Here is a 27,540-nt window from a genome sequence, read left to right as displayed (position 1 = left end):
ACCACAAGCTAAATCAAAGCCTATCGTAGCATCAAGGAGCAGCCATGAACGTTTGAACTTGGCGGCGCATTCGCTGACCTGACAGAAATGATCATGTGTATAATATTAATATTTAACATTTATACATCATGGATGAGATCGGATCTGTCCAAGGTCATATATACTGTACTGCATATGTAAATACCGTCACATCTGTCATAGTGTTTTGTTGTTCCTGAACCCAGCAAGCAAACCTTCAGTGGTCCTCTGGCCTCGCAGAGCCTGGAGTTTAGAGCATGTTTGTATTTCATTTTGCAGTGGATCCAACTGAACAGCACAGTTCAAACGCCCAGTCAGGAGCTGCTGGTTGTTGGTTGTCAGCTGGTGGCTGGCAGAGTCAAAACCATTCGAGGCATCTATGTTTTTCAATGTGATGCAGCGGTGCCGGCGCCTTATTACTAACCCAATTGAGGAGACAAAGAATCTGAGGAATGAGGACAGAATCCAGAATCCAGAGACCAACATCTCATTCTTTAGAAAACACTGAGCATTCGCCCACCGTTGGCCTGGGGGTTTTGACAGCAGGTGGGCCATCACCTGCTGCTACTTGGGTCTGAACAAATCGTGAGCCAACTAAATGTACAGTATTCACCACTGATAGTGGAACCACGGCAGTCACAGCAGTGTTTCTGCTACATAAGTTTTTTAGGAAAATTAAAAACAGAATGTTATGTAATGAAATTGAAATTACAAAACGGTGCAGAGGGCTTTTAATTCGAAATGACGGATTCAGTGCAATAAAGACAGGGAGGGAAGAGAGAAAGGTGGATTAAACTAGCTAACGTTAATTTAGAGAAGTTTTACAGTTATAAAAAACATTTATTCGCAATGTATCGTAAAGCCTGACGCACACCGGGCCATTGTTTATAATGGGGGCATGCACACCGGCATACGCCATTATTCATTTTATTCGAGCATGTTCCGTGCAAATGAGCTCTGATCTGATTGGCTGCTCAAATTTCATGCTGTAATACTTATGTATAACCTTGGTGTGAACGTGTATAGTTGCTGCTATAGGCTGAATTTGTGTATATACACTACCACTGGTGTATTTACACACTACACCAATTTGCTCTGCTTTGTAGAAAACACAGAAACCTCAGTTTTCAGATCTTCGGTTCTTTCCACAGCATCTCTAACTTTAGCAACCTTAATGAAAGACTTTGCCTCATATTTTATGAATCCTTATTATCCCAACCTTTCTGTGAGAAGAATGCATGGGAGGTGTCGTTCATGCAGGCTGGGAATCAGCAGATGTTGGCAGACATTATTAATAATCAGCCATGGTTTTGAGAAGACTTTTGAAGGTAGTGGGCTTCGGCACGCTTGAACACTCAAGCAAATAACGAACTCAGCCGGTGAGATGATGTTATCCTATTTACTCTCGTTGGTTGACTGCGCAGGTGCCCGTCAAGTGCCATTTTCTAATTATGATGATTGCAGTGACTTGATTTGAATAGACGCATCACTCCGAAGATGCAAATAAGGCATCCGTGGGATGTCACCCGGTTAGCGTAGTGCAATTAGCCAGTCATGCTCACCAAGCTTGAGGAGTTGAATGCAGGCCGTGGGCTGCGTTATGGTTTGTGAATCTTACATTTACGTATGCAGCTAGTACGTTTTTGTCAGTTTTATATTATTATGATGTTTAATATTTTTCACTGACGTTTTATCTTCCAATAGAAAGTGTTTATTGTGGTGATAGCTGGTTATATAGTGCTGACATGTTAACAGCTATGTTTCCATCCACTTTCTGTACAAATTACACATTATAAATTAAATGAGTTTAAAAAAACTCAGCGATTTTCTATCAAAATGACGTTATTTGCAATAAAAATGCTTTAAAAATGACTTTATTTAATAATTCCTCTGAAAGATTATTGTTGCAGAATTTTAGAAAGTCTGCAGCTTTTTCCAGACCTCTCTCTCTCTCTCTCTCTGTAAGAGCTGAAAAGTGGCAGCACTCCTTTTGAAAACACTTTGGCCTCCGTCTCAGTCCAGAACTGCTGACTTCTATGCTTTACCTGCTACACTAACCAAAGCATGTCTGTTGACTGTGCGCTGTCCTGTTCCACAACACCCTTTTCACCCTCTCTAAACAGCCATGTTAAGAATTGCCAGTTTAAGGGCCTGTTGCTTTAAATGATAGTGGGCCACTGCTCACCCCATCCCAAAAACGCCCCCCCAATACCTTTTCCATAATGCCTCTCTTCTTGAAAACACAAGAACGAATAAGTTTACTACTAAGTTTATTGTTATTGTCTCTGTTTGCAGTAGTTTGCTAACATTTACTTCACCTTGAGTTCACGTCACCTCATTGCCAGTTCTGTAATTTTCTATACTAAGCCAGGAACAAGCAATCAGAGACCGATGCGGGGCAGTTTCTGATCTTACATGTTAGCGTCAATTTAATTTCTACAGCCTACTTTGATTTTTTGTAAGTGTTAAAATGTTTGCCTTAAAAGAAAAAATTAAAAAACCAATAGAAACTTTGTTGGAAATGCAATTGTCTACTAAAGAATCATGATCATATCTTCCTTAATACTTTAAGTATTTACTGTACATCTTAAAATCCTTAACTTTTTTGATAAACCCTTTAACTTAAATTGGGTATATTTATATATATATATATATATATATATATATATATATCCCCTTTAAATCTAATATGGGAGGTCGTACTACCCTCACATAGACCTGCAGATACAAGGCTGATGTGGGTTCTTCTGCCTGCAGTGCTTCAATACCACTTTCCTCTCCATTACTTTCTCCCTCCACCTGTTTTTTTCAGTCATGGAAGCCTGAACACCAAACACTTCCTCTTTTAAAGAATATGGGTACAAATGAGCCCTCTCCAACCTCAACAGGAGTGTGCAATTCCGGTGCTGCATATGTTAATGTGTTCTATGCAGTAATTTGCCTGGTGGGGAAAAGTCCAGGGTTTGCAGCGCTGGGTCTCTAAAGCACTTGCTGCTTGCTCACCACTCTCCCATGCTTGCAAAAGAAAAAAGAACGAAAAAAAAAACACTGTAAAACAAATCGACTCTCCCATCTGCTCCAGGGTTACTTTACACGGAGGCAATCCTTCACGTTGACACACCATTTATTCTGCACAACTGTTTTTCCCCTTACAGATCTGTATCTTGCACTGAGTGTACCGTAGTGAACTTAATACTGCATACCCAATGTTTCAAGTAATATGGCTAGAGGGGTATAAAGCCCCCCCCCACAGTTTTGAGCTGTTGAGCAGTGGAACTGTGTTGGAATTGATGGAGCTCCATGCAATACCTTTGAGATGAGCTGGAGTGGCAGAACTAATCATCCAATATCCGTACCTGACCTAACTGATGCTCTTGTGGCTAAATGCAATCAAATCCTTATAGCAATGTTCCAGCATCTTGTGGAAAGCCTGCTCCGAAGACTGAATACTACTGTTGCAGCAAAGAAGGACAACCCCCCTTATTAATACGCTTGATTTCAGAAGTAATGTTAGATGAGCAGCTGTCTACAAACTTTAGGACATTTAGATCGTCCAGTAGATTCATACAACGCACCGGCTAACTTGAAAATGCTAATCAAGTCATTAACAAACTAAACACATGCTGATTAGCTGATGTATTTACAAGGCTAATCTCAGAGCACAGGTTACAAAAGCTGCTTTCTGAATGCCCCCTAGTGGCTGTTTGCTGGTGAAATTAAAGTTGCTACCAGATAGAGTCAGATTCTTCAGAGATCAGATTGCAGAATCAGAACTTTCTATGAAGTATCGTGTTTTGATTGCTGTATGAATGATGCACTGGGTGTTTGCTCTTGTTGGATGCGCTGTATTTTTTCCTGATTAAGGATGGGAGCTTGTTTAGGGTTGATCAGTAAGCACCTATTATTGTTTTTTTCAGTCAAAATAAAGATGTGATATATTAGTATTTCTGTGTTTTCCTGTTAAAAGGAGAGTTTGTGACACTAGCAAAATAAAAATCTAGGAATATTATTGGCTTATTTATATCACACTCATTATATTTCCATTCTTACATTTATGGCATTTAGCTGAAGCTCTTATCCAGAGCGACTTACAAGGTTAGTCGTATTACAGAGGTGGGCCAATGTAGTGTTAGGAGTCTGGCCCAAGGACTCTTATTAGTGTAGCACAGCACAGTCACTTAGACCGGGAATCGAACCCTGGTCTCCCACATGGTGTTATAACACAGCGGCAGGTAGTGGTGTTATCTGTTGCGCCACCAAATTCTTACTTTCCTACATTGTCATACTCTTATATAATAACAGAAATATGACATAGATATAACTGAATGCATTGCCTATGCCTTGTTTGCATAATATCACTCTTATCCCTAAATGTTAGCAGGTGTGATTGAGCAGGGACATTCTCCAGCTAGCTTTGCCTTTCTTACCAGCATATGAGCAGTTTCTATTATTAGTCCAACTCTTCCCCTGTCTTCCACAGTTCCCCTTCACAGTGGCACTTTAATATCGTTTACAGAATCTTCTCATCTTTGTAGTATTGATTCACTTCATTTCTACGTCCTCAGCCAGCTGCACAGAGGAACCACAGTTGTCAGAGAATGTATTATAAAGAGTCAGAGAATTTATTAAACTCTGGAGTGGTAATCAACCTCTAAACTTTTGCCGAGTGAAGTCCCACTTCATTTTAAATGAGCAGCCGATAGAGACTAGCACACATTACCCTATTTTTGGAACAGAAGGAGACCTCAGTGATGGCAGTGAGGAGGATTCTTTGGGCAGGAGATTTTTTAAACCACAGATTTACAGCAAGCAAAACTGTAGCACTGTGCAGACCTGTGACTAACCCCACTTTAAGTTTACCCACCCTGTTTTTTTATCTTGAGAAAAGTGACACATGATGAGTGCAGCTTATCCACTAAAGCTGATTCCTTTTTTTTTTTAACTGGATCTGCGAGAATCCGCAGCAGAAAAAAGACATGAGCCCCAGCGGAACAAGCAGAGCCTGCAGAATCCGTGACTTTACATAAGATATTGTGGTGTTTTGGGTGGACTATGCTCTGCCATCTGAGCTCAGCCTCACTATTTCACTTCTTTTCTGCATTTTATTAGTGTTGATATTTACAGAAAAAAGTGGTATTAATTTTGCACATCTATGGAATACTGTTATTCGGCCTGGGGTGCTTCAACGTTTGCATACTGGTTGTGTTGGAAAACAGCCAAAATGAGCTAAAGCTGATCTTCTACCCTGTTAACAATAAAGCTCCAACAGTGAATTATTTGAGTGATGCCATAGCAGAAGCATTTTTGTTCCATAAAGACCTTCTAAAAAGAAATATACTGTATATACACTATATGTCCAAATGTTTGTGGACACCCCTTCTAATGAATGCATTCGGCTACTTTAAGCTGCAACTCTCTAAACCTGCTAACACCATGCCTGGCTAGAGGGGTATAAAGCCCCCCAGCATTGAGCTGTGGAGCAGTGGAACTGCAGTTTTCTCTGGAATGATGGATGGTGCTCCATCCAATACTTTAGGAATGAGGTGGTGACCATCCAACAGCTTGACCTCTCTCATTCTCTTGCTGTTGAGTGCAATCAAATCCTCACAGCAATGCTTTTCTAAAATCTGGTAGAAAGCCTTCTTCCCTGGACAGTAGAGACAGTCACTCCAACAAAAGCATGGCCAAATCTTTTGAATACTCTTCACTTCAGAAGAAGCAATGACTGAGCAGGTGTCCCAATACTTTTGTCCATATAGTGTATGTATGAAGAACGCTTTTATCCCTGCGTTGGCCACCAACACTCACCTTAGCAGTTACTGTAGGAACTTCTGGTTGTGCTGTAACTTTACCGGCGTAATTCAGTATCTCAAAGTTCTGATTTTTACTGTTTTGTTTTTTTACTACACTCTTACAAAATAAAGACCCTACAGTGGGTTATTTGAGTGAGGGCCATTTTTAGTTTCATAAAGAAAGTGGATGTAAAGGTTCTTCACCAATTTAAAGATTCTTCACGCTCTTTTCTTAACAACTTTTCTTTTATTGCTCAAATGAGTCTGTAGCATCTTTATGGCTTATTATTAAACCATTTGTTCAATATTCATTATTAGGGTTATTTTGCCCCCGAACCAATCCGAGTCTCTGAATACTGAGTATCAGCCGATACCGATCCAATCTCTGAGTGTGTGTAAATAATGATCCAGCGCCACAGTTTAGATCAGATGAGCTGTTGATTAATCGGTTCAGTAAAATACTTTATTTTCATAATCAGTTTCTATAATCAGACTGGACTGATTGATTTAGTTCAGTCGAGACTTTTCTTAAAATGAATGTTTTATAGTGTTTAATATCTTATAATCCAGCCTGACTCTCCTCCCTGCCCAATCAGCTCCCAGCTCCTTTACAACACTGCAGTCTGATCACTTCCTGAGTGTGTGAGAGAGAGTGTGTGTAGTGGTACACAGTCTGGACTGGTATCTGTGGTTGTTGGTCTACTGGTGTGTAATAACTGGTTTATAGTGGGTGAATGTGCTGTGTGTGATTTGGGATTTCTATAGTGTGTGAGTGTGTGTGTTAGCATTAGCATTAGCCTCCACTAGGTTCTGAATGGGTTCTTCAGGGGTGGTTTATAAACAGAGAAAGGCGAGTGTCGGTTCTCCCGCTGGTAAAACGGAGCGTTTCAGTGATAGTTTTATAAAGGGTCAGATATTATGGTCTGTTTCAGGTTCCACTGTGAAATAGCTCCAAACTGCAGAACCTCAACTGCTGCTGCTGAAGCCGGCGGGGGATAGTGTCCGTTAATTGTGCCTTGAGGACAGCAGATGGCGCTCTGAACACTGCGGTTAAAACAAAGACTCAGAACTGGATTGGGATTAAAATAGCCAGTACCTGATCCACAGGACTGGATCGGGATGTCCCAACTCATTATATATACAGACTAAGCTGTAGTATTGTAGACCAAAGACTGAACCTCTCTCTCTCTCTCTCTCTCTCTCTCACTCAGTGGCTCTGACTATGTTTAATGTGTCGGAGGAGCGCTCCCATTGCCCTCTGGGATATTTCCCCTGCGGTAACCTGACCACCTGCCTGCCCCAGCTCCTGCACTGCAACGGCGTGGACGACTGCGGGAACCAGGCGGACGAAGAGAACTGTGGTTAGTCCTCAGCTTTTGACCGTCCATCATCCTCTGTCTGATTGTCTTTGGTTTGTCTCTCTGTGCCTCTTCTTTTGATTTCTCCCTCAGTCACTTCCACACTGAGTTCGTCTCATTTTCTAATTCTCCCTCCCTCCGGCTGCCGCTCTCTCCTCCGCTGGGTACCAGCTGTAGCTGTAGGCTCCTTCATGAATGGATTATTGGCTGTCAAAGAACAATGCTGGTCATTTTTATTGAGATATTTGTACATTTGTGCTTCTCTGTTTGACTTGAGTCAGGGGAGGAATTACCATATGTTGGAGGACACTAAAGCAGAAGCTGGGGGTTCAATATATTTAAACAGACAGTTTTCTCTACCTAATGTTATATAGTGCCCCCTTGAGGTAGTTAATACAGTCTGCAGTTTGTTAATGAAGCAGTAAAGTGTAAACTTTTGCATGTACACCGTTTTTACACACACAAACACACAAAAGCGCACATCATCATCATCCTCTTCCAAACCACCATTATTTCATGAGTTGAACTGAGATGTCAAAGCCAGAATTTGGGTGAAATACTTGTCTACATGCAGCAGCGAGAGGGTGCAAGAGACAAGAGGGAAAAGAAGGAGGAGCAGCAGAGGGGCAAACAAGACTACAGTCACCATAGCAATATTCCTAGACCACTGCAATACCCACAGTACCATCCAAATCCAACAGTTTACAGTTTAAGATTAACTTAAGCTTAACATGTGCTTGAGAAATTACCTTATTTACTCTAATAGCGTGCACCCAACTGTGATCCCTGTCCCGTCACTTTCTGAAGACTTTCTAAACTCAAAAATAAAGGTGATACGAAGGGTTCTTTAAGTGATTCTTTGAGGTATGGGTGTGAAGAACCTTACTAGCTCTTTTACAGAAATTGAACTGAAACTAGAATTTTATTTCACTCAATTTTCCTCCCAAATTTACACTGCCAATTACCCAACCTGCTCGTTAGGGCTCTCCCCAATCACTTTCAATGTTACCAGCTCTAGGAGGGTGAAGACTAGCACATGCTTCCCCTATTTACATTTACAGCATTTAGCAGACGCTCTTATCCAGAGCGACTTACAAGGTCACTCGTATTACAGCGTTGGACCAATGTAGTGTTAGGAGTCTTGCCCACAGCCTCTTACTGGTGTAGCGCAGCATAGTCACCCATACCAGGAATTGAACCCCAGTCTCCCACATGGTGTGGTAGCTCACTGGCAGGTAGTGGTGTTATCTGTTGCACCACACCAACCATATGCAGTGACGCAGTCAGCCACCGCCATGTGCAGTCAGCCATCGGCTCTTTCTGAACTGCCGCTGATGCATCGTCACTGGGCAGCCCCTGGGTTCCCAGCTCAAATACATCAGCTAACAGACTCCTCTGCTGGCCAACATCACACTGGAAGTGATGTGTGGAGAGAGAGAGAGAAAGAGAGAGAGAGAGAGAGAGAGAGAGAGAGAGAGAGAGAGACATCTACCCACCCAGAGAGAGCGTGGCCAGTTGTGCTCTCTCAGGCTCCAGCTGCTGATGGCAGAAGTACCTTCATTAAGTGATCATCAAGTCACAGATCTTTCAGATCATTAAGATGAGTTTTAATATTTGCAGTTAGGTTCACAGCCCCTTTAGTACCCCGTCTGGCACTCCTTTAGTCCTATTTTTGTTCTGTCAGCTTCCATAATGCTACTTTTCAATCTTTCCCCCTGTGTATTCCCCCCCCTGATGTCTTCATACTGGTCTGGCTGTCACTTCATGCTTGGTGTTGGATGTTGATTTTGGAGCTCCAGTTACACAATGAGGTACTCCTACTCCTAACATCTCGTCAGTGGCAGATGTTAAGGCTTATTATCATTGCCATTGCCACTGACGATTTCTTAAAATGTCTACACTAGCTGAAGCTCCAGCAGCACATCACTAACTTAGCTCACTAATTCAGTTGACATTTGAAAGAGCTCTTAATAACGGCAACAGAGATATTTCAAAGGATAATGTTGACATTATATCTAGAGCTTCCAAACACATCCTTAATCCCCTAACGCTCAGGCCTCCAGACGTCTGTTCCTCACCCCTGAAACTTAATAATAACACTGTCGTTTTGCATAGTTACTGAATAACACGCCTCAGGATGTGAACACACAAAGAAGCTTAAGACGTTCGCCCCTAAATACGGTGCTTATTATTCAGTTTATTAATCTTAATCCTCATTATCCTGTAACTACTGATTCATTTTTCACAGACAACTATGCAAGTAATGCAATATATGGACAAAAGTATTAGGTCACCTGCTTATTCACTGTTTCTCCTGGAAGCAAGGGTATTAAAAAGAGCTTATCCTGCTTATGATGGAGTAACTGTCTCTACTGTCCTGGAAAGAAGAAGGCTTACTACTAGATTTTGGAGGAGCATTGCTGTGAGGATTTGACTGCATTCAGCAACAATAGCGTGTGTGAGCTCAGGATGTCGGATGATCACCACCTTCATCTACAACTTTCCCAACTCCAGATATAATGGAGCCCCATCATCCATCATTCCAGAGAACACAGTTCTCTGTCTCCACAGCTCAATGCTGGCGGGCTTTCTACCCCTCTAGCCCACGCCTGGCATTAGGCAGCAAGGTGCCGCCAATAGGTTCATGATGTTTATCTGCTCCAGAGAGTCCTATTCTATTGGCAATACTTCTTCTCTACAGAGACTAGACAAGCTGTGTATGTGTGTGTGCATTTGCACATCTGTCAGGAATTGGATTCCTGCACGGTTTCATACATACCAGCACACCTGATTCAACTCGCCCTAAATTGCCAGGCTTAGTTGATGTGTGTTAGAGCAGAGACGTCCGCTAACTGCCCTTGACTCCGGACCTCCGTTCCTCACCCCAGTTTAAACAAACTCGCAATGCTGTTGACCAGATTTTTAATAACGACGTTTGACTATAAATACCCGTCACACTTCAGGCAAGTTCAGCCGAACAGCATGGGGCCACAGTATGAGAGCAGACTGGAGAATTGCATGGATCTTTCAGAACTTCAAAAGTGCTGCATTCATACCAACCTAACAGCATTCCAGCAATTACAGGGACGGCACTGTGAGGACGCATGGGGCTGAAGAAGACAATATTCAGTATTAATCTCTATTAAGCAGGATCTCAGTAGCCGAGTCAAGCCCATGTTAAGATTCTTAAAGAAATATAACACCAACATTCTCTCATGATATCATATAATCATCATTAATATCATATAAAACATCAGCACATCCATACAATACCATTTTCTCAAGAACAATGAATCCTGTAACAGCAGTTTTCCTCACTGTCCTCCTGGGGCTTATTATAGAAGACATCTTCCTTTTGCACAATGAATGGACTCAGGATATTACACATTAAAGGCTTTCTGTGTTTGTAGCCAACATTTATTGAGCAATAGCAAAGGCTCAGATAACAGCGACACCAAGAACAGAGCCTCTGTGGAAAAGCAGAGTAATTATTAGGAGTGACTATGCCATGAGACGATTTCTTGTAGTGGAAAGCGAGTAGAAGAGGAACTGATTTCCAAAAAGCATGAAGATAAAGATGACTCTCTGGCTGGGCAATTAATCGCCAATTAATCGAATTGTTATTTCAGTTTTTTTTAATTCTGTTGTTTCTTTGACTCCTCAAACCTGTCTCACAAAACACATGCAAGAAGAAGTCTTGCATTAATGGACTCATTAAAGGCTATTACACATTAAAGGCTTTCTGTGTTTATAGCCAACATTTAGGGTCACAAACTACAAGATCTTTCTTCAGAAGGAACCTGATAACCCAGAAGTCTGCTCTCGCTGTCTCACAAAACACATAAAACATCAGCACATCCATACACAAACTGTGACCCTGTAAGGTTGATTGGCAACATGCAAAACCTGATGCAAGAACTGATGTGATGCCATGCACAAGACAGAGTGTTTGCGTGCTAATTTTCAGCAAAAACACCCCAAGATCCACAACAGGCTTGCCAGCGGAAATAAGTAAACAGATCTCAAAAAGGCAGTGCAGCAAGACGACTCATGACGTCTTACAGAAATTGAAGACATTTGCAAGGAAGAATGGGTGAAAATCCAATCCCCCAAAACAAGGACTGAAAGACTCTTGGCTTCTACAAGTAGTGTTTACAGGCTGTGACATTGAAAAGGCCATAAGGGTTCCTGTGGACCCTGTTTGCTTAGTTTTTTTAGAAACTGTAAAAGATTTGATAAAAGAAATGATTCTTATTTTTATTTTATATCACAATTTTTTGCCGTTTGGAGGTCAGGTCACGAGCTTGTACTAGCTGAGTTATTAATAGTTTCAGATTGACTGTTGTTCAGGTAGGCCCAAACCTGCCACTATATGTATGTACATATATAAAATGTCCCTTATCAGACACCCAGTGTTTAACCTCTTTCATGTCTTGGGATATTGTGAGACCGGAGGACAGTGAACCGAGCGAATGATTAGACCCCGTGTCAGCAGCCAAGTGCGAAAGGTCAGCGTAGGGGGGAAATGTCAACGCCTACATAATCATAGGACATTTATCAGTGGGAACAGGAAGGATAAGAACAGGAAAAGAGCAGCGTAGTGCACACTAATGGCATTCCAAATCTCTCCAGATTCTCACTCCGAGTGGATAAGGATACCTCCTTGCTTATCACATTTTGCGCTTTTTGCACTGAACTTTATCAGGTTCCCTCACAGCACCTGAAAGGTCACGTTGGAATCTGAGAGGAAACCACAGTGTAATTCTGGAGCGGTTTGATGGACAAGTGCAGTTTTTCTGAAGGTCTTTCACCAAGAAAAATATAGTCAATGGAAGATCAAGTGCCCTAGACGCTAAAGCCCTATTCAGACGGGATTACATTTACAAGGGGTCCTGGTGTAATTCTCTCTTTCCGCCCTGGGATAGTATTTTCGTCCGGATCGCCCATGTCTGTGTTAGGAGTCTGAATTACCTGCATTTTTTCTCCGAATTCAGTGGCGGTCTGCTCATTTTAGTCCCGTCCGGATACACATCTCTATGTTTTTCCAGGCAGATGTTGTCCTCGTTTTGGGAAAAAAAAAAAAAAAAACACTCTCTGAGGCATGTATCCCACATCCTCCGGTAGATATAGTTAAAATTAGCAACACACTTTGCAGCCATTGCATAGCAGTATTGCGGATTCCAACCTCTGCACACACACATACTCACATACTAGTGACTAGGGGCAGCGAACACACATACACCTGGAGCTATGGGCAGCCACCTCATCGCCCGGGATGAAGTTGAGGGCACCTCAGCCGTGTATGTTGAGGGAGGAGAAAGCACGGTTCCTTCACCCCCCCTGTCTCCACAACCAACCAGTCCAAGGGATTGAACCTTCCAGCCCCAAGCCCAACTCTCTAACATTCAGGCCATGGCTGCATATTAGCATATCAAACACATTTCCAGTTCCCAAATTGCTTCGCCTTGAACTAAACTAATAAGAGCCAGCATCTCCTCGATCATTTGGACGCAACTGTTGTGAACGGGATCATGTGACCACCTGATGCAGGCCTCCCTACAGGGTTTTTTATTACCTTCCAGATGTGAGAGTTTGATCATTGAGAAGATGTGAAACATTTGTGATACAGATGACCCCCTGATAAACTAATCTAGTTCGAATGAGGCTTAAGCTGTGCTTGAGAATGCTTCGGGAGGATCACAGGTAGAATGGAGGGCTGGGGGTTCTTTGAAAGAGAGTGATGAGGAAAAGAGGCGGGAGGTTTGATGAATAATGAGGTTTTGGATAAACCCCTGGTCCTCCATAAGATAGAGGTGTTGGGGACCACCTGCACTCAGTCATCTGCTGTTTCTTTCATCGTCTGTGTGATATGGACAGAAGCATGGACAACAGCTATTTTTTTTTTTTCAAATACGGGTTCTGCTACAAAGGAGGCTATTTGTCATTTTCACAGTGGAGCCTTTGAACCTCAAGAGCTCTATCAGATGAGTCATAAAGATACACAGTCACTTCCTGTGGATCCTGCAGTTTATTTAGCTTATATAAGTCAATTTGAATGTAAATTATTAATAATAATCATAATAATTATAATAATACATCTTTATTTATTATAATTAGGTGACAAGATGGTACAGCAGGTAACGTGAATGCTGCTAGGCACCAGAGGCCCAGAACTGTGTGCTCAATCCTTGTTCTGGTCTGTGAGGAGTGGGTAGTTTCCTCCCACCTGCCAAAAACACATGGCAGGTGAACTGGCTGTGCTAAATTGCCTCTAGGTGTGAGTGTGTGAGTGAATGGGTGTGTGTGGTTTGTGTCCCTATGATGGCTTAGTGCCCTATCCAGGGGGTATTCCTGCCCAGTGTGTGCCCAGTGCTTCCGGGTAGGCTCTGAACCCACAGTGACCCTGACCAGAAAGAAACGGCTGAGACGTACTATTATGTACACTACATGTCCAAATGTTTGTGGACACCTCTTCTAACGAATGCATTTAACAACTTTAAGTTGCACCATTTATGACACAGATGTGCACATGCACACACACGCACAACTTGTCTAGTCCCTGTATAGCCAATATGAAATAGATAGTAATATACAATAGTAAATACTGAACGAGTGCCAGGTGTGGGCTCCATAGAGAGGTATAGATCAGGTAGATCAGCAGGTATATATATATATATATATATATATATATATATATATATATATATATATCAGAAACCTAAAGCTACACTCTTGTGTGATATGTTTTTGTTGTTTGATTGTTTCCGGCTCCTAAATTTTAGCATTTGAACCCAGTGCCATTGGGGAAAATAAGGGCTGCACTGGATGTACTTGATTTAAATGTGAACACCTTTTCCTCATGAATAAAATATACAACATCAAAACAGTTTTGTTTTCCAGCTTTACTTACTTTTCTCTGTTTCTGTATATGTGCTGATATCATATATTTTATTCATGCGATGAAATAAATTTACATTTAAGTAAACAGAAGAAACTTCACTGCACACCATCAAAAAAAAAAGAAAGGAAATTCTACATCCCTAAAAGAGGTTCTTCAGGGGCAGTTTAATATAAGGAATGGTTCTATATAGAACCGTGACGACCCAAAGACACATCTAAATGTTTACATGTATCCTTTGCCCAATTGGGATTGGGACTGATCATGCCAAATGCCAGACGTGGGCAACAAGGGTATAAAGCCCACCAGCATTGAGCTGTGGAGTAGTAGAGGAACTGTGTTTTCTAAAATGATGGATGGTGGTGCTCCATCCAGTACTTTTAGGATGAGGTGAGTGACTACCTTTTCGAACTACCTGGAAACCAACACGCCCCCATGAAGGTGGAGCTACACAGCTCTGATGCTTCGGCTAGCATCACACTGAAGTGAGGTGGGGAGAGAGAGCCATCTACCCACCTGGAGAGAACAAGGCCAATTGTGCTCTCTCAGGTTTTGGTTGCTTGACCACTCTGAGCCCAAATTTTGTAAAAAAAAAAATAGTAGAAAGTCTTCTTCCCTGGACAGCAGAGACAGCTACTCCAACAAAAGCAGGGTAAGCTCTTGATAATACCTTTGATTTCAGAAGAAACAGTGAATGAGCAGGCGTCCCAATACTTCTGTCCATATAGTGTGATATATAAATTGCATATAAATGTAATGCATTACCTCTTCCAGTGTCGTTCTGTACTGCTCTCCAGGTACTGTAGAGTCTCACAGTGATGCATTATTCAGCTGCCCAGCAGTTGTACATAGATAGTGACCACAAATGACCAAAATGATGGAACAAAGGCAAGAACTCTTAGCCTCTATTGTGTGGTTATAAAATGTGCATACAGCATGATAATGACCCTCGACTGGAGCAGTACAGCTGTTTATATAAACCGACATGCATGTGCTATGGAGATTAATCCTGCTTCCATGCTGGAAGCCGTCCGGCTGCTGCTTGGCGACAACATGCAATGTTGAACACATCAGTTGAAAAACAGTGATGAATGACCAGGGTCTCAGTTAAAGCTCATGAGATGTGAAAAAGCAAGGCTGCACAACATGTAGGTCATCAGAAATGAAGATTAATGGGCCAGCAAAGAACGCTTCGGTCCACTGTGGTGGTCAGGAGCTACAGCCAGTTTGCTCATTCAGTCTTTGTGATTTTGTACATTTCCGAAGTTGGTACCCATCAGATTGACTGCGCCTTTCAGGCGGGTGAAAATGTTAATAAGCCCTTCTTTTATAAGCAAATTTACTCTTTTCTTTGCAAAATGTCAGGAATGAGGCCTACTATCTACCAGATGAGTAATTATCATAAATGGAGCTATTAAACTGTTTGTCTAGTTAGACTATCATTCTTTTACATAACAATCCAGACCAGTGCTCACACTCGCAGGCCTGTAATTGCAATAAAATAACAGCTCATTACCCTTTTTCAGGGTTAACGATGCCAGTCAGAGTTGTGGGTCATGATCAAATGAGCCATTTTTAATATCAGCTTCTGTGGAATTCAGTATGGGTGGACAAACCGAATCCCAGTTAATGAAATGATGCACCTTCCAGAGCAGGAGATCTGTCACTTTAACAGCTCTGTCCAAAAACAAATTGATTCATCACATCTGTTCAAGGTCATTGACATCAACAGCACAACCACCTGAGGAGCTGAAGCTCATTCTAATATAGTGTGTGATAAATGGCTGTAGGTTTTTCCAGGGGTGCAGTCTCATAGACCAGCTTTTCAGAGGTTTTTGGTGCTTTTCCAAATGGCAGACCAGCAATGTTCAGAACCAGTGAAAGATATATATACATACAGTCATGCCCGAAAGTATTCATACCCCTGTCAAAGTTTGACTTAAATTTACTTTTATTTAACCAGAAATTATATTTTTGCCTGGAAATGACACAGGCATCTCCCAGGAGATAACACGATGATGTACAAGAGGCATCATTGTGGGAAAAAATATTTCTCAGCTTTTATACACATTTGAACAAAAAGTGGCATGTCCAAAATTATTCATACCCTTCTCAATAATTAATAGAAAAGCCTTTATTGGCTATTACAGCAATCAAACGCTTCCTGTAATTGCTGACCAGCTTTTTGCATGTCTCCACTGGTATTTTTGCCCATTCATCTTTAGTGATGAGCTCCAACTCTTTGAGGTTCGAGGGTCTCCTTGCCATCACCCTGATCTTTAGCTCCCTCCACAGATTCTCAATTGGATTCAAGTCAGGACTCTGGCTGGGCCACTGCAAAACATTAATGTTTTTGTCTGCTAACCATTTCTTCACCACTTTGGCTGTGTGTTTTGGGTCGTTGTCGTGCTGAAATGTCCACCGGTTCCCAAGGCCAAGTTTCTCTGCAGACTGCCTGATGTTGTTGTTGAGAATCTTGATGTATTGCTCTTTTTTCATGGTGCCATTTACTGCGATCAAGTTCCCTGGTCCATTGGCTGAAAAACACCCCCAAAACATTAGGTTCCCACCACCATGTTTGACAGTGGGGATGGTGTTCTTAGGGTTGAAGGCTTCTCCTTTTTTACGCCAAATGGTGCACACATCATTGTGGCCAAACAATTCAATTTTTGTTTCATCTGACCATAAAACAGAACACCAGAAGTCTTCTTCTTTGTCCAGATGAGCATTTGCAAAGGTCAAGCGGGCTTTTGTGTGCCTTTTCTGGAGAAGTGGTGTCCTCCTTGGCCTGCGTCCGTGGAACCCAGCAGTGTGCAGTGTCCGTTGAACTGTCTGCCTTGAGATGTCGCCACCAGCAGAGTCCAGATTCACCAGGATGGCCTTGGTGGTGATCCTTGGATTTTTCTTCACCTCTCTCACTATTCTCCTGGCCAGCACAGGTGTCACTTTTGGCTTCCGACCACATCTTCTGAGATTTTCCACAGTGCGGAACTTCTTGTATTTTTTAATAATACTTTGCACTGTAGCCACTGGAACTTGAAAACATTTTGATATGGCTTTATAGCCCTTTCCTGACTTGTGAGCGGCCACAATGCACAGCCGCAGGTCCTTAGTGAGCTCCTTTGTCTTAGCCATGACTGTCCACAAACCAACTGCAGAGAGCTGCTGTTTTTCTCCTGTTGAGTTGATTAAAACAGCTGTTCCCAATGAATCAGGGTAATTAGGATGCTTTAAAACAGCTTGGACTATTTGGAATGGTATAGAACTTTGGATTTTCCCATATACTGTGACAGTTTTCAAAGGGTATGAATAATTTTGGACATGCCACTTTTTGTTCAAATGTGTATAAAAGCTGAGAAATACTTTTTCCCACAATGATGCCTCTGGTACATCATCGTGTTATCTCCTGGGAGATGCCTGTGTCGTTTCAAGGCAAAAATATAACTTCTGGTTAAATAAAAGTAAATTTAAGTCAAACTTTGCCAGGGGTATGAATACTTTCGGGCATGACTGTACATATATACACCTATTGTGTACCTGCATACTGTTTGCCATGATTAATAAGCCAGTTTCATAAGTGGACATTTTGGACATCTGAAAATATATAAATATTTTGGGATGAGGGATCACTTTTAGGATGAGGTCAGGTAATGCTCTCTAAACCTCAATCAAATCCTCACAGCAATGCTCCTTCAAAATCTGGTAGAAAGTCTTAATCTCTGTTACTCCAACAAAAACAGCATCAACTCTTTTTAATACCCTTGATCTCAAAAGAAAACAATGAATGAGCAGGCGTCCCAATACTTTTGTCCATATAGTGTATTATGGCCTTCTTAATATGAATATGTTATATGATTCTTTAAAATGCATATGAATGTAATAAGTGACCTTCTCCCAGTGTAGTTGTCAAGGTAAGATCACAGTGCTGATAATCTAATTTGATAGATTTGGAGCATTGTTGTGAGAATTTGATAGCAATCAGCCACAAGAACATTGGAGAGGTCAGGATGCTGCTCAGCTCATCCCAAAATGGGATTGTATTGGAGCATTTGATGGAGCAACATCCATCATTCCAGAGAACACAGTCCCACTGCTTCACAGATCAATGCTGTTGGGCTTTATACCCCTCTATAAGCCCACGGCTGGCATTAGGTAGCATGATGCCAATAGGTGCCAATAGCATGTGTCCTATTCTAGCTGTGTGTGTCAGTGCAATGGGTGCAACTTAAAGTAGCTGAATGCATTCATTAGAAGGGGTGTCCACAAACATTTGGACACATAGTGTACATTTTCTGCATTTCCAATGCTCATCCAGGCACATTCAGGCGGGTCAGTGAGTGAGCGAGTGAGTGAGCAAGCCAGCAGGAGTGTCAGTGGCAGGAGAGTATTTCCGAGAGCGTGAGGGTGACTGCTGGCATACCTGAGATGTGCCCATTATTTTTTCATACGTGAGGCATTTCTTGTCAGGGTCTTGTCAGAAGCGTTGCAGTGTAAAAGGCCAGATGTTGCAGTACTGGGGTCAGATTTTAGGAGATGTCCTGGACATGTTTTCAGTTTCTAAGTCAAACACAGTCTTGATTTACAGTGGCGAGGGGGGTTTGTACGTTTTTACAGAAAAAAGTTTCAGACGAGTTTCCATCTTTTGAGGCAGAAATTGAAGAAATGCTCACCGAATATTTGAGTAGGAGCGAGTGGCAACGTTGTATTTTTCCTAGTCAGCACTGATATCACAGAGTTCCTGGTTAGGAGTTTCTGTGGCTGTTCAGACAAACAGTTTGCAGCATGCGAAGCTGTTTACTTTGGCTTTGATGTTGGGGACGTGAGGTATCAGGCAGTGGTAAATAGCTCAATCAGACATGGCTGTGGTCAGCACATGGTGCAGCCAATTGTGGCCTTCATAGCTCTTCTGAAATATGGCTGTCTTGAAGTTGGCAGTTTGCCCTATAAGAGGCATTTTCGCTTGCTGACTTACTGAATGACTGACTTGTTAAACCTTGTTGGATTGTGCATGACCCTGAATGTAAACCAGCGATCGCCATCATCATAAAAGTTACGATGATTTTCCCTTTTTGCTGCCATCAGCAGCTGGAGCCTGAGAGAGCATAATTGGCCTTGTTCTCTCCAGGTGGGTAGATGGCTCTCTCTCCCCACATCACTTTAGTGTGATGTTGGCGGCACGGGCAACTGCAAGCCGCTGTGTTATAGCTGGGTACCCAGAGCTTTCCTCAGAGCGTGTTGGATGCCTGGTGATGTTGCATCGGTGGCAGTTTGAAAAGAGGTGGTGGCTGGTTGGGCATATGTCAGAGGAGGCATGTGTTAGTGGGTTGGTAAGTGGCTAAAATTGGGGTGGAAATTTTTATAGAGGGAAAACTATAAAATAAATAAATGAATAAACTTGAATGATGATACGATTTTAAGGTAATCGCTGTTTTAGTTCTGTTGAAAAAAGGCACCATTTAAATGTGGCATGAACCCAATTCTTGCCAGAACTATTGAGCTTAGAGAAAGCATCTCTGTTGATGTACATATTCTAATTATGTTCAACCTCTTGTCGCAGCTTAATCAGGATCCTTTTTCTAGTCAATGTAGGATATTTAAATCAGCACTAGGATGTATTTTAGACCGAGGAGACCAGAACACTTCAGCTTTGGCACACAGCAGTGGTGTAAAGCACAAATGATGCTGTGTAAAAAAAAGAAAACGTCCTGTGGGTCTTTTCAGTAAGTCTTTTTTCCAGCAGTCTCTGCAGTGCTGGAGTTCTTTTGACTGTTTTGATTCCTCCCTAAAGGGCTGAGAGTTACTGGGTTGAGTTTTGGGGGTGGGCACTGTTTTCTTGCTCTTCTGTTTCTCTAACTTCTGTCCCAGTAGTCTGTTGCTGTCCAAGGTGCTGAAGAGGAGAGGCTGTCTTTCAGACAAATTGGCGCTGTCCGTGGTGCTGACAAGCTTGACAATTATCAATTGGTTGGCTGTCAACTGAAGAAGACGTTACATGGCAGAAATAAAATATTTATAGGCCACATATTGTGAACTGTCCAGAACAATTGTATGTAAAATGGTAAATTTACAGAAGCGGACAAAACTTTAATGTTAGTTAATGTAAAGAGATTTGGTTTCAAGTACTTTTGGAACCCTTTTTGCTTAAAGTTTAAGGAGCTAAGTCTCGGTGGAGCTAAGAGGCAGAGTCAGTGCTCTAAAGGCTTTGCTTTTAAAATAATCAGGCTATTTGGGAAAAGATAAAAATAATGGCTGGCTGTTTACTTAGCAGAAAGTTCCACTGTCCTCATTGACAATTACATATTATAGTTGAAGAATATGACTTACTGTTCTTTGACAGAACCATTAGAGCATCCAGATGGTTCTTAGGGTTGTCATAGTTCTATACAGAGCAATTGCTTTTGTTAAAGAATCCTTAAGAAACCCCTTTTTTAGACAGTGTAGCATCACTTTCCTTAGGCCAGCCTAGTCAGTCTCAGTCTTCTGACATGTTTTATTTGGAGATGCGGGATTGGAATAGAAAATTTGATGGACAGTTTTCTTAAGCTTCAGTCCACATTCTGGATAAATTCTGTCACTTCCCTGAAGAAACCCTGAAATCTCGCTTGATCAGGAGATCATCCGTGGCCTTGAACGCCGTGGAGCTCCTCTGTCTTCCTATTTGCTTTTATTTGCAGTAAAGTTGCTTGGAGATGATCTTTACCCTATCAGCCCTTTGACATTTTGATCCGCTTCGCCACCTCTATCTCAAGGCCCCAGTCAGACAGTAAAGGGACTCTGCTCTCTTTTCTTGCCTTTGAGGCAAAGTTGGAGCAGCAGCTGTGGTCCTCTATTTTATCTTCTCTATAATATAATCCAGCTCTTCCTCTTCCTTGCCCTCATGTGTGCATTTGGGATATTTTCCATTTGTTTTGGCACGTATTGAAATTTGCTCATGTGCTGGTTTGTGTAGCCGGCTCAGCTGTGATTCCGCAGAGATTCTCTGTCTTCGCCTCTTGCAGGAACTCGGGCAGTGCTGTGGGGCATGTCATTAATGAGTGGCCAGGGGGCCGGATCTGTACACAGCATTAGATGTCGGTGAGGTCAGTGTGCAGCGATTGCTCTCCTGGTACACTGAAAAAAACACTGCTTTACATTGACATGAATTATGATGTGGTTGCCTTTGAAAAACAGCACTGAAATACAGGCGCTGTTTTTCAAGGGATCCGAGTGGTTCAGCGGTCTAACATGCTCCCACTTCGCCACTTGCCATCAGTAGCTGAGTCTAAGAGAGCACAATTGGCCATGCTCTCTCCAGGTGGGTTGATGGCGCTCTCTTACCTCATCACTCTTAAGCGATGTTGGCCGGCACAGGTCTCTGTTAGCTGGTGTGGTGGTGGAGCTGGGGACCAGATTCTTTCCTCTGAGCGTGTCGGCTGCAGCGTCAGGGGCAGGTGGAAAAGAGGTGGTGGCTGGCTATGCATGTATCAGAGGAGACATGCGTTAAGTCCTTACCCTCGTAGTGTTGGGAGCATTGCTTGTGCTAGAGGGAGCTATGCCAAAAAATGACGTAGTAAATAGCTCAATCAATGTGCTGTGGTCAGCACATGGTGGAGCCAATTGTGGCCTTCATAGCTCTTCTTAAATATGGCTGTCGTGAAGTTGGCAGTTTGCCCTAGAAGAGGCATTTTCGCTTGCTGACTTACTGAATGACTGACTTGTTAAACCTTGTTGGATTGTGCATGACCCTGAATGTAAACCAGCGATCGTCATCATCACAAAAGTTATGATGATTTTCCCTTCTTGCTGCCATCAGCAGCCGGAGCCTGAGAGAGCATAATTGGCCTTGTTCTCTCCAGGTGGGTAGATGGCTCTCTCTCCCCACATCACTTTAGTGTGATGTTGGCGGCACAGGCGACTGCAAGCCGCTGTGTTATAGCTGGGTACCCAGAGCTTTCCTCAGAGCGTGTTGGATGCCTGGTGATGTTGCATCGGTGGCAGTTTGAAAAGAGGTGGTGGCTGGTTGGGCATATGTCGGAGGAGGCATGTGTTAGTGGGTTGGTTAAGTGGCTAAAATTGGGAAGGAAATTTGAATAAATAATAAATTAATAAGGTTCTTACCCATGTAGTGTTGGGAGCATTGCTTGTGCTAGGGGAAGCTACAAATGAGTGGATTAACTAGCAGTACCAAAGTAAGAGAAATAGGGACAAATTTGACAGACCATTTTCATTAAATAGTGACAAAATCACCTTTGTTTCTGGCAGAATCTCATAATAACAGACATTTTTGAGATACAGTATCTATGTAGTATCTCAAATGAGTGACTTCATATATCTAAATAATGATACTTAAGAATAATGATGAATGTCAAGAGTGTAATTGAAATTTACTACTTCAGTTATTCAGAGTCATTCACTTTTAAGTTTTTTCCACACCTCCAGTGTTCAGTCTTAAAAGATGGAACGTATTTGGCTTCTCACCATCGTAGCCCTCCCAGCTATATTCAGTAATGTTGTATTTTTGACTTTGGACAGGTGGTCTGTCAACTGAGTTTTGTTTTGTCTGTTTGAGTTGTCTTCTCACAAATGTAGAAGCTTGATGTTCTCCTCTCTCATAAATAAATGCTGTTTATCTGATGGAGATGTTCTAACTTCCTAGGAAACAATGGCCAGTGTCTTACCTTTACACTGTAGCTTATAGCTATACAAGTTAAACACATATGGTTAAATACATGACATAAGAAAGATTAAATTAGATAATATAATAGTAATAATCTCCATTTCTGCCATTTTTTTACCTAACCTCTTAGTGGTTCCAGGCTTTTCCCCCCACTGTTATAACTTAGGTCAACTTCTGTGCCATTTTTCACTGCTTTGCATGAAGTTACTGATTAGTAATACTTAGGGTGTAATAAAAGTCACAGAGCACAAGGGGTTCATGTAAATCCAACAGTTGATATTTACATTTTGTACAAATTCCATGATAAATGGACCAATAGAAATGTAAAATAAATATTTTACATCGACTTCTATTGAAAGTTGAAGCTTTTTGCATTTTGGAGGTACAAGGTTTTTGCAGGACAGTTATGATATAAGAGTTGACCGCAGACTGGAAGACAGTCTATGCTAATGAATGCTAAGATTGATCTGACCCAAGTGTTTAAATGTGCATCAGCATCTTCACGTATTGTACCGCTGGATTCTGTGCGGTGTCGCACCGCTGCTTGCAGGAGTGCTCTGAGTGCTGCTGGGTAATAAACACCCTCTGTAACCCCTGAGTGAGCTGCGAGATTGCGGAGATGTAAAGGCAGTGTTTTAGCTCTGCGTGAACTCCTACAGTCTGCTCTCAGCTTTATCGCAGCTGCTTCTTCAGTGACAGATTTTGTTTACTTTTTTTCCGCTTGTTTCTTGTTAAAGTCGTAATCAGTTTTGTCATGCGTGCAGGGCGGCATTATGCCGGATTAGTGGTAGAAGTCATTTCTTCAAAGTCTGCCTATCTGATTATGATGTCTGCGTGCGTCTGCATCCAGATTTTTAAGATGTAAATGCTCTCAGCCCGAGGATCTGTGGGATGCAATAGGAAGGCATGTGCTCCTAGGCTACGTCAGTACAGAACTCCCTGCAGTAGGTCTTACTCATGTGGGTTCATTGGTGGATTTGGTTGAAGCTGAAAGGTAACTTATCTTCATCATAAAACTGCACCCTCTGCTAAACGTCTATGAGCTATTTCAGTTAACTGAACACCAATCAGCCATAACATTAGTACCACCACCAATGTCTAATACTGAGTAGATCTTCTTTGTGCTACCACAACAGATCTGTCCATTTCAGAGATCGACTCCACAAGACTTCTGAAGGCGTCCTGTAGTATCTGGCACCAATAGGTCAGCAGCAGATCCTTCAAGTCCTGCAAGTTGTGATGTGGGACATCCATGGATCACATCACTGATCCTTAGGTGCTCGTGACCTTGTCGCCAGTTCAACCATTGTTATTTCTTGCAGCACTTAAGTAGGTAGGTACCGGCCACTGCATACCCAGGACACCTCACAAGACCTGCCTGATGTGTTGGAGATGTTCTGACCAGGTTGTCTAGAACATCACAGTTTGGTTCTTGTCTAAGAAGCTCAGATTATTGAGCTTGCCCATTGTTTCTGTTTTTAACATCTTTATTACCTTCAGGGACTGACTGTTCACTTGCTGCCTGATGTAACTACACCTTAACAGAAAGATGCTGCTGTAGATGAAGATAATAAATGTTTTTCACTTCACCTGTCAGTGGTGTTAATGTAATGGCGTGTAATTGGTGTATGTTGGGGCAATGTACCTCTTCGGTGAAGCTTCAACAGGTCACAAACAAGACTTGAGGATATATATATATATATATATATATATATTTATGATATAATATTAATAATTTGGGTTTTTTACATGTAACGAAGGTCTTAACAACAATTTTGTGTTTTTCCATTGATTGGCTCTTTAAAAGAAGGGGCAACAGCAGTCTCCTCATTCCACCACTCTGTGTTCAGTCCATTTCCGTGGATTATTGCTGTAATTACAGTAAAATTATATATGGCTGGATACTTTTGGCCATTTTTTATAGTTTACATACACATACTGAAAATGCAACCTCCTGCCTGGAGTCTTTGTCCTTATTGACTGTAGGCCCTAATAGCTCTGTAACCTTATAAAGGTCCCAGTGCTTCACCAAGCCAATTTACCACCCTGTTATTTTACCTTAAAATAAAACATGCTGATTTTCTGTTTATAAAGAGCTCATAAAATCTAAACGCTAATCTCAGCTTTTATTGGCTCTTTTACGACACCGGCAACAGCTCTCAGAACTCATATATTATAGCGTAGTTTTAACGCTGTAATTAGTCTTACCAGATGGTGCTGCTATTTCCTCATTGTGTCCTCTCAGTGTGATGTTAGCATGTGCTGTTAGCATGTTGAAGAGATTGTAGCCGGTTAGCTTTTAGCCGCCTCCGTCCACTTGCCCGGGTTTGTCTTTCTGGAGTCTTACCGGTAAATAAAAAAGCTGGTGCTGTCCCTTCTGATGTGTGCTAAGTGCTAAGTGCTCCAGTTGGGTTCAGCTTTTAGAGTTAGCAGATTTAGCTATTAACCTAGCGCAGGGACCCTGTTTACCTCTGTGGCTTTCGTTTCACAGCATGCCAAGTTTGGGGTCCTTTTCTGCGGAAACCAGCACAGGAAAAGCCGTGGTCACAAGATCCGGTTCCTGTAGCAACTGGCATTCCCATAACTAGCAGAGTCTGGAGGTGATGAGCTGCTCTCCAGTATCAACACCACCACATTCTCCTGAAGTCAGGGTGTGTGTTTTATCACACTGCAGGCTTTGAGCAGGGCTTTCTCTGAGTTTATGTTACATTTGAGGTGTGAATATATAAGGACAGAAAACTGTGATGTAACAGTTTTGGGGGTTTTGTAATTTCCTGTTCTCCAGCTCTGTTTTGGTGGAGGAACGACGGAGCTTGAGCTTCGTGGTTTGTCAGTACTTAACTCTCATTATTCAGTTATGTCATGAAAGACACAGTTTGTGCCGAGATACAGCCTTCAAGAAAGAACTGAATTGATTAAAGTACTTAATTTTCCACCAGTTTAGGAACATTAGGTTGGAATTGGAACACAAACCTTAAAATATTGGATCTGCTTGGAGTAAACAGTGGATTTTTCATTCTGTTTCTGAGCGCGGGCAGATGTTACAAACTGTAATACATCTACAGCAAGGTACAGTTTTCAGACAGCTGAATTCAGGTGCCATTACTCATTCTGTATGTTGATTTGGTGGAAAATAAATCTAGACTGCCACAAGAGACTTCTCTCAGCACAACAGAACTTGAAAGTTTTTCCTGAAACATAAAGCTTGGGGTTCTTTGGGGAACACCAGGCCTAACCCTTAAGGAATTCTGAATAATTCAGTGTCGTCTCTTTTCTTATTTAATTGTTTATAAGCAGAAGATTTATCAGATTCACTTTGTCTGGAGATGCAATTTGTAGATCTGAAGGCATCTAAGGTAACGCCCATTTGTAAAGGAGATCCGTCTACATCTGGAAGTGTGTCTGGCACTACAGCGGCACTACAAGCTCCAGAGGGAGATATCAGAGTTCTCTCGGCCCAGTTTTGTCAGGGGAAGTGGCGTTTTTATAAAGAGGGAAAAGATAATCTCAATCAAAATATGGATTAAATACAGTTCAAATTCTACTGAACCAGACTGTAGTCATCAAAGTTCTGTCTGAAGCTCAGGAGAATTCTCTCTAAACCCGACTCAGTGTTTGGTGTAACCAGGACTAAACCTAGTTCTGTCCAAACCTGACTGGAGCTGACAAAGTTCTGTCTGAACCCGACCCTAGCTGGCAAAGTTCTCTCTGGACCCAACAAGGTTCTGTCTCACCCCGACTGGAGCTGGCAAAATTCGGTCTGGAGCCGACTGGATCCCAAAAGGTCAGTCTGGAGCTAACAAAGTTCTATCTAAACTCAGCTGAAGCCGTCAAAGTTCTGTCTGAAGCTGTCAAAGTTCTGTCTGAACCCACCTGTAGCTGACAAAGTTCTGTCTGTAGCCAAGAAGGTTCTGTCTCAACCTGACTGGACCCCACAAAGTTCTGTCTGGAGCTGGCTGGAGCCCACAAAGTTCTGTCTGGAGCCGACTGGACCCCACAAAGTTCTTTCTGATCCCGACTGTAGCCGATTGTTGAACCTGAGTGTAGCCCAGCAGAATTCTATCTGAACAGAATCTACTCTAGCTGACAAAGTTCTGTCCGAACCCAACTGTAGCCCACAAAAAAGTTCTGTCCAAACTCAACTGTTGAATTTGAGTGTAGCCCATCAGTATTCTGTCTAAACCCAACTGTAGTTGACAAAGTTCTGTCTGGAGCTGAAAATGTTCTGTCTGAACCCACCTGGAGCCCATACATTTCTCTCTGGACCCAACTGGAGCCCATAAAGTTCCGTCTAGACCCGACGGGAGCCCACAAATTTTTGTCTGGACCCGACTTGAGCCTACAAATTTCTGTCTGGACCTGACTGGAGCCCATAAAGTTCTGTCTGAACCCACCTGGAGCCCATTAATTTCTGTCTGGACCCGACTGGAACCCACAAATTTCTGTCTGGACCCGACTGGAGCCCATAAATATCTGTCTATACCCGACTGGAACCCACAGATTTCTGTCTGGACCCAACTGGAACCCACAAATTTTTGTCTGGACCCAACTGTAGCCCACAAATTTCCATCTGGAGTCAACAAAGTTCTGTCTAAATCCGACTGGAGCCCAACAAAAGTTCTGTCCAGGCTCGATTGTTGAACCGGAGTGTAGCCCATCAGAATTCTGTCTTAACCCGACTGTGGCTGACAAAGTTCTGTCTGAACTTGACCATAGATGGAAGACTGTAGAGGACATTCATCAGAAGATAATCACTACTGACATTTCCATATTCCCAATGATATTAGGTAACCGTAGCAACATCGTTAAGGTACTTATCAC

The 27,540-nt window shown here is 42.3% G+C and overlaps 1 protein-coding gene across 1 annotated transcript in view; it reads left to right on the top strand.

Moving 5' to 3' along the window:
- Positions 1 to 27,540, top strand: part of rxfp1 (relaxin family peptide receptor 1) — a 104,420-nt gene that overhangs the window by 5,177 nt on the left and 71,703 nt on the right. The window contains exon 2 of the mRNA XM_072663078.1: positions 7,022 to 7,171. Coding sequence (XP_072519179.1) covers positions 7,022 to 7,171 — 150 coding nt within the window. The remainder of the gene's footprint in view (positions 1 to 7,021; positions 7,172 to 27,540) is intronic.

Source organism: Salminus brasiliensis, chromosome 19 (assembly GCF_030463535.1).
Source record: "Salminus brasiliensis chromosome 19, fSalBra1.hap2, whole genome shotgun sequence".
Lineage (NCBI taxonomy): Eukaryota > Metazoa > Chordata > Actinopteri > Characiformes > Bryconidae > Salminus > Salminus brasiliensis.
The sequence above is the reverse complement of the archived record's forward strand: the minus strand, read 5'-3'. Positions and strand labels throughout refer to the sequence as shown.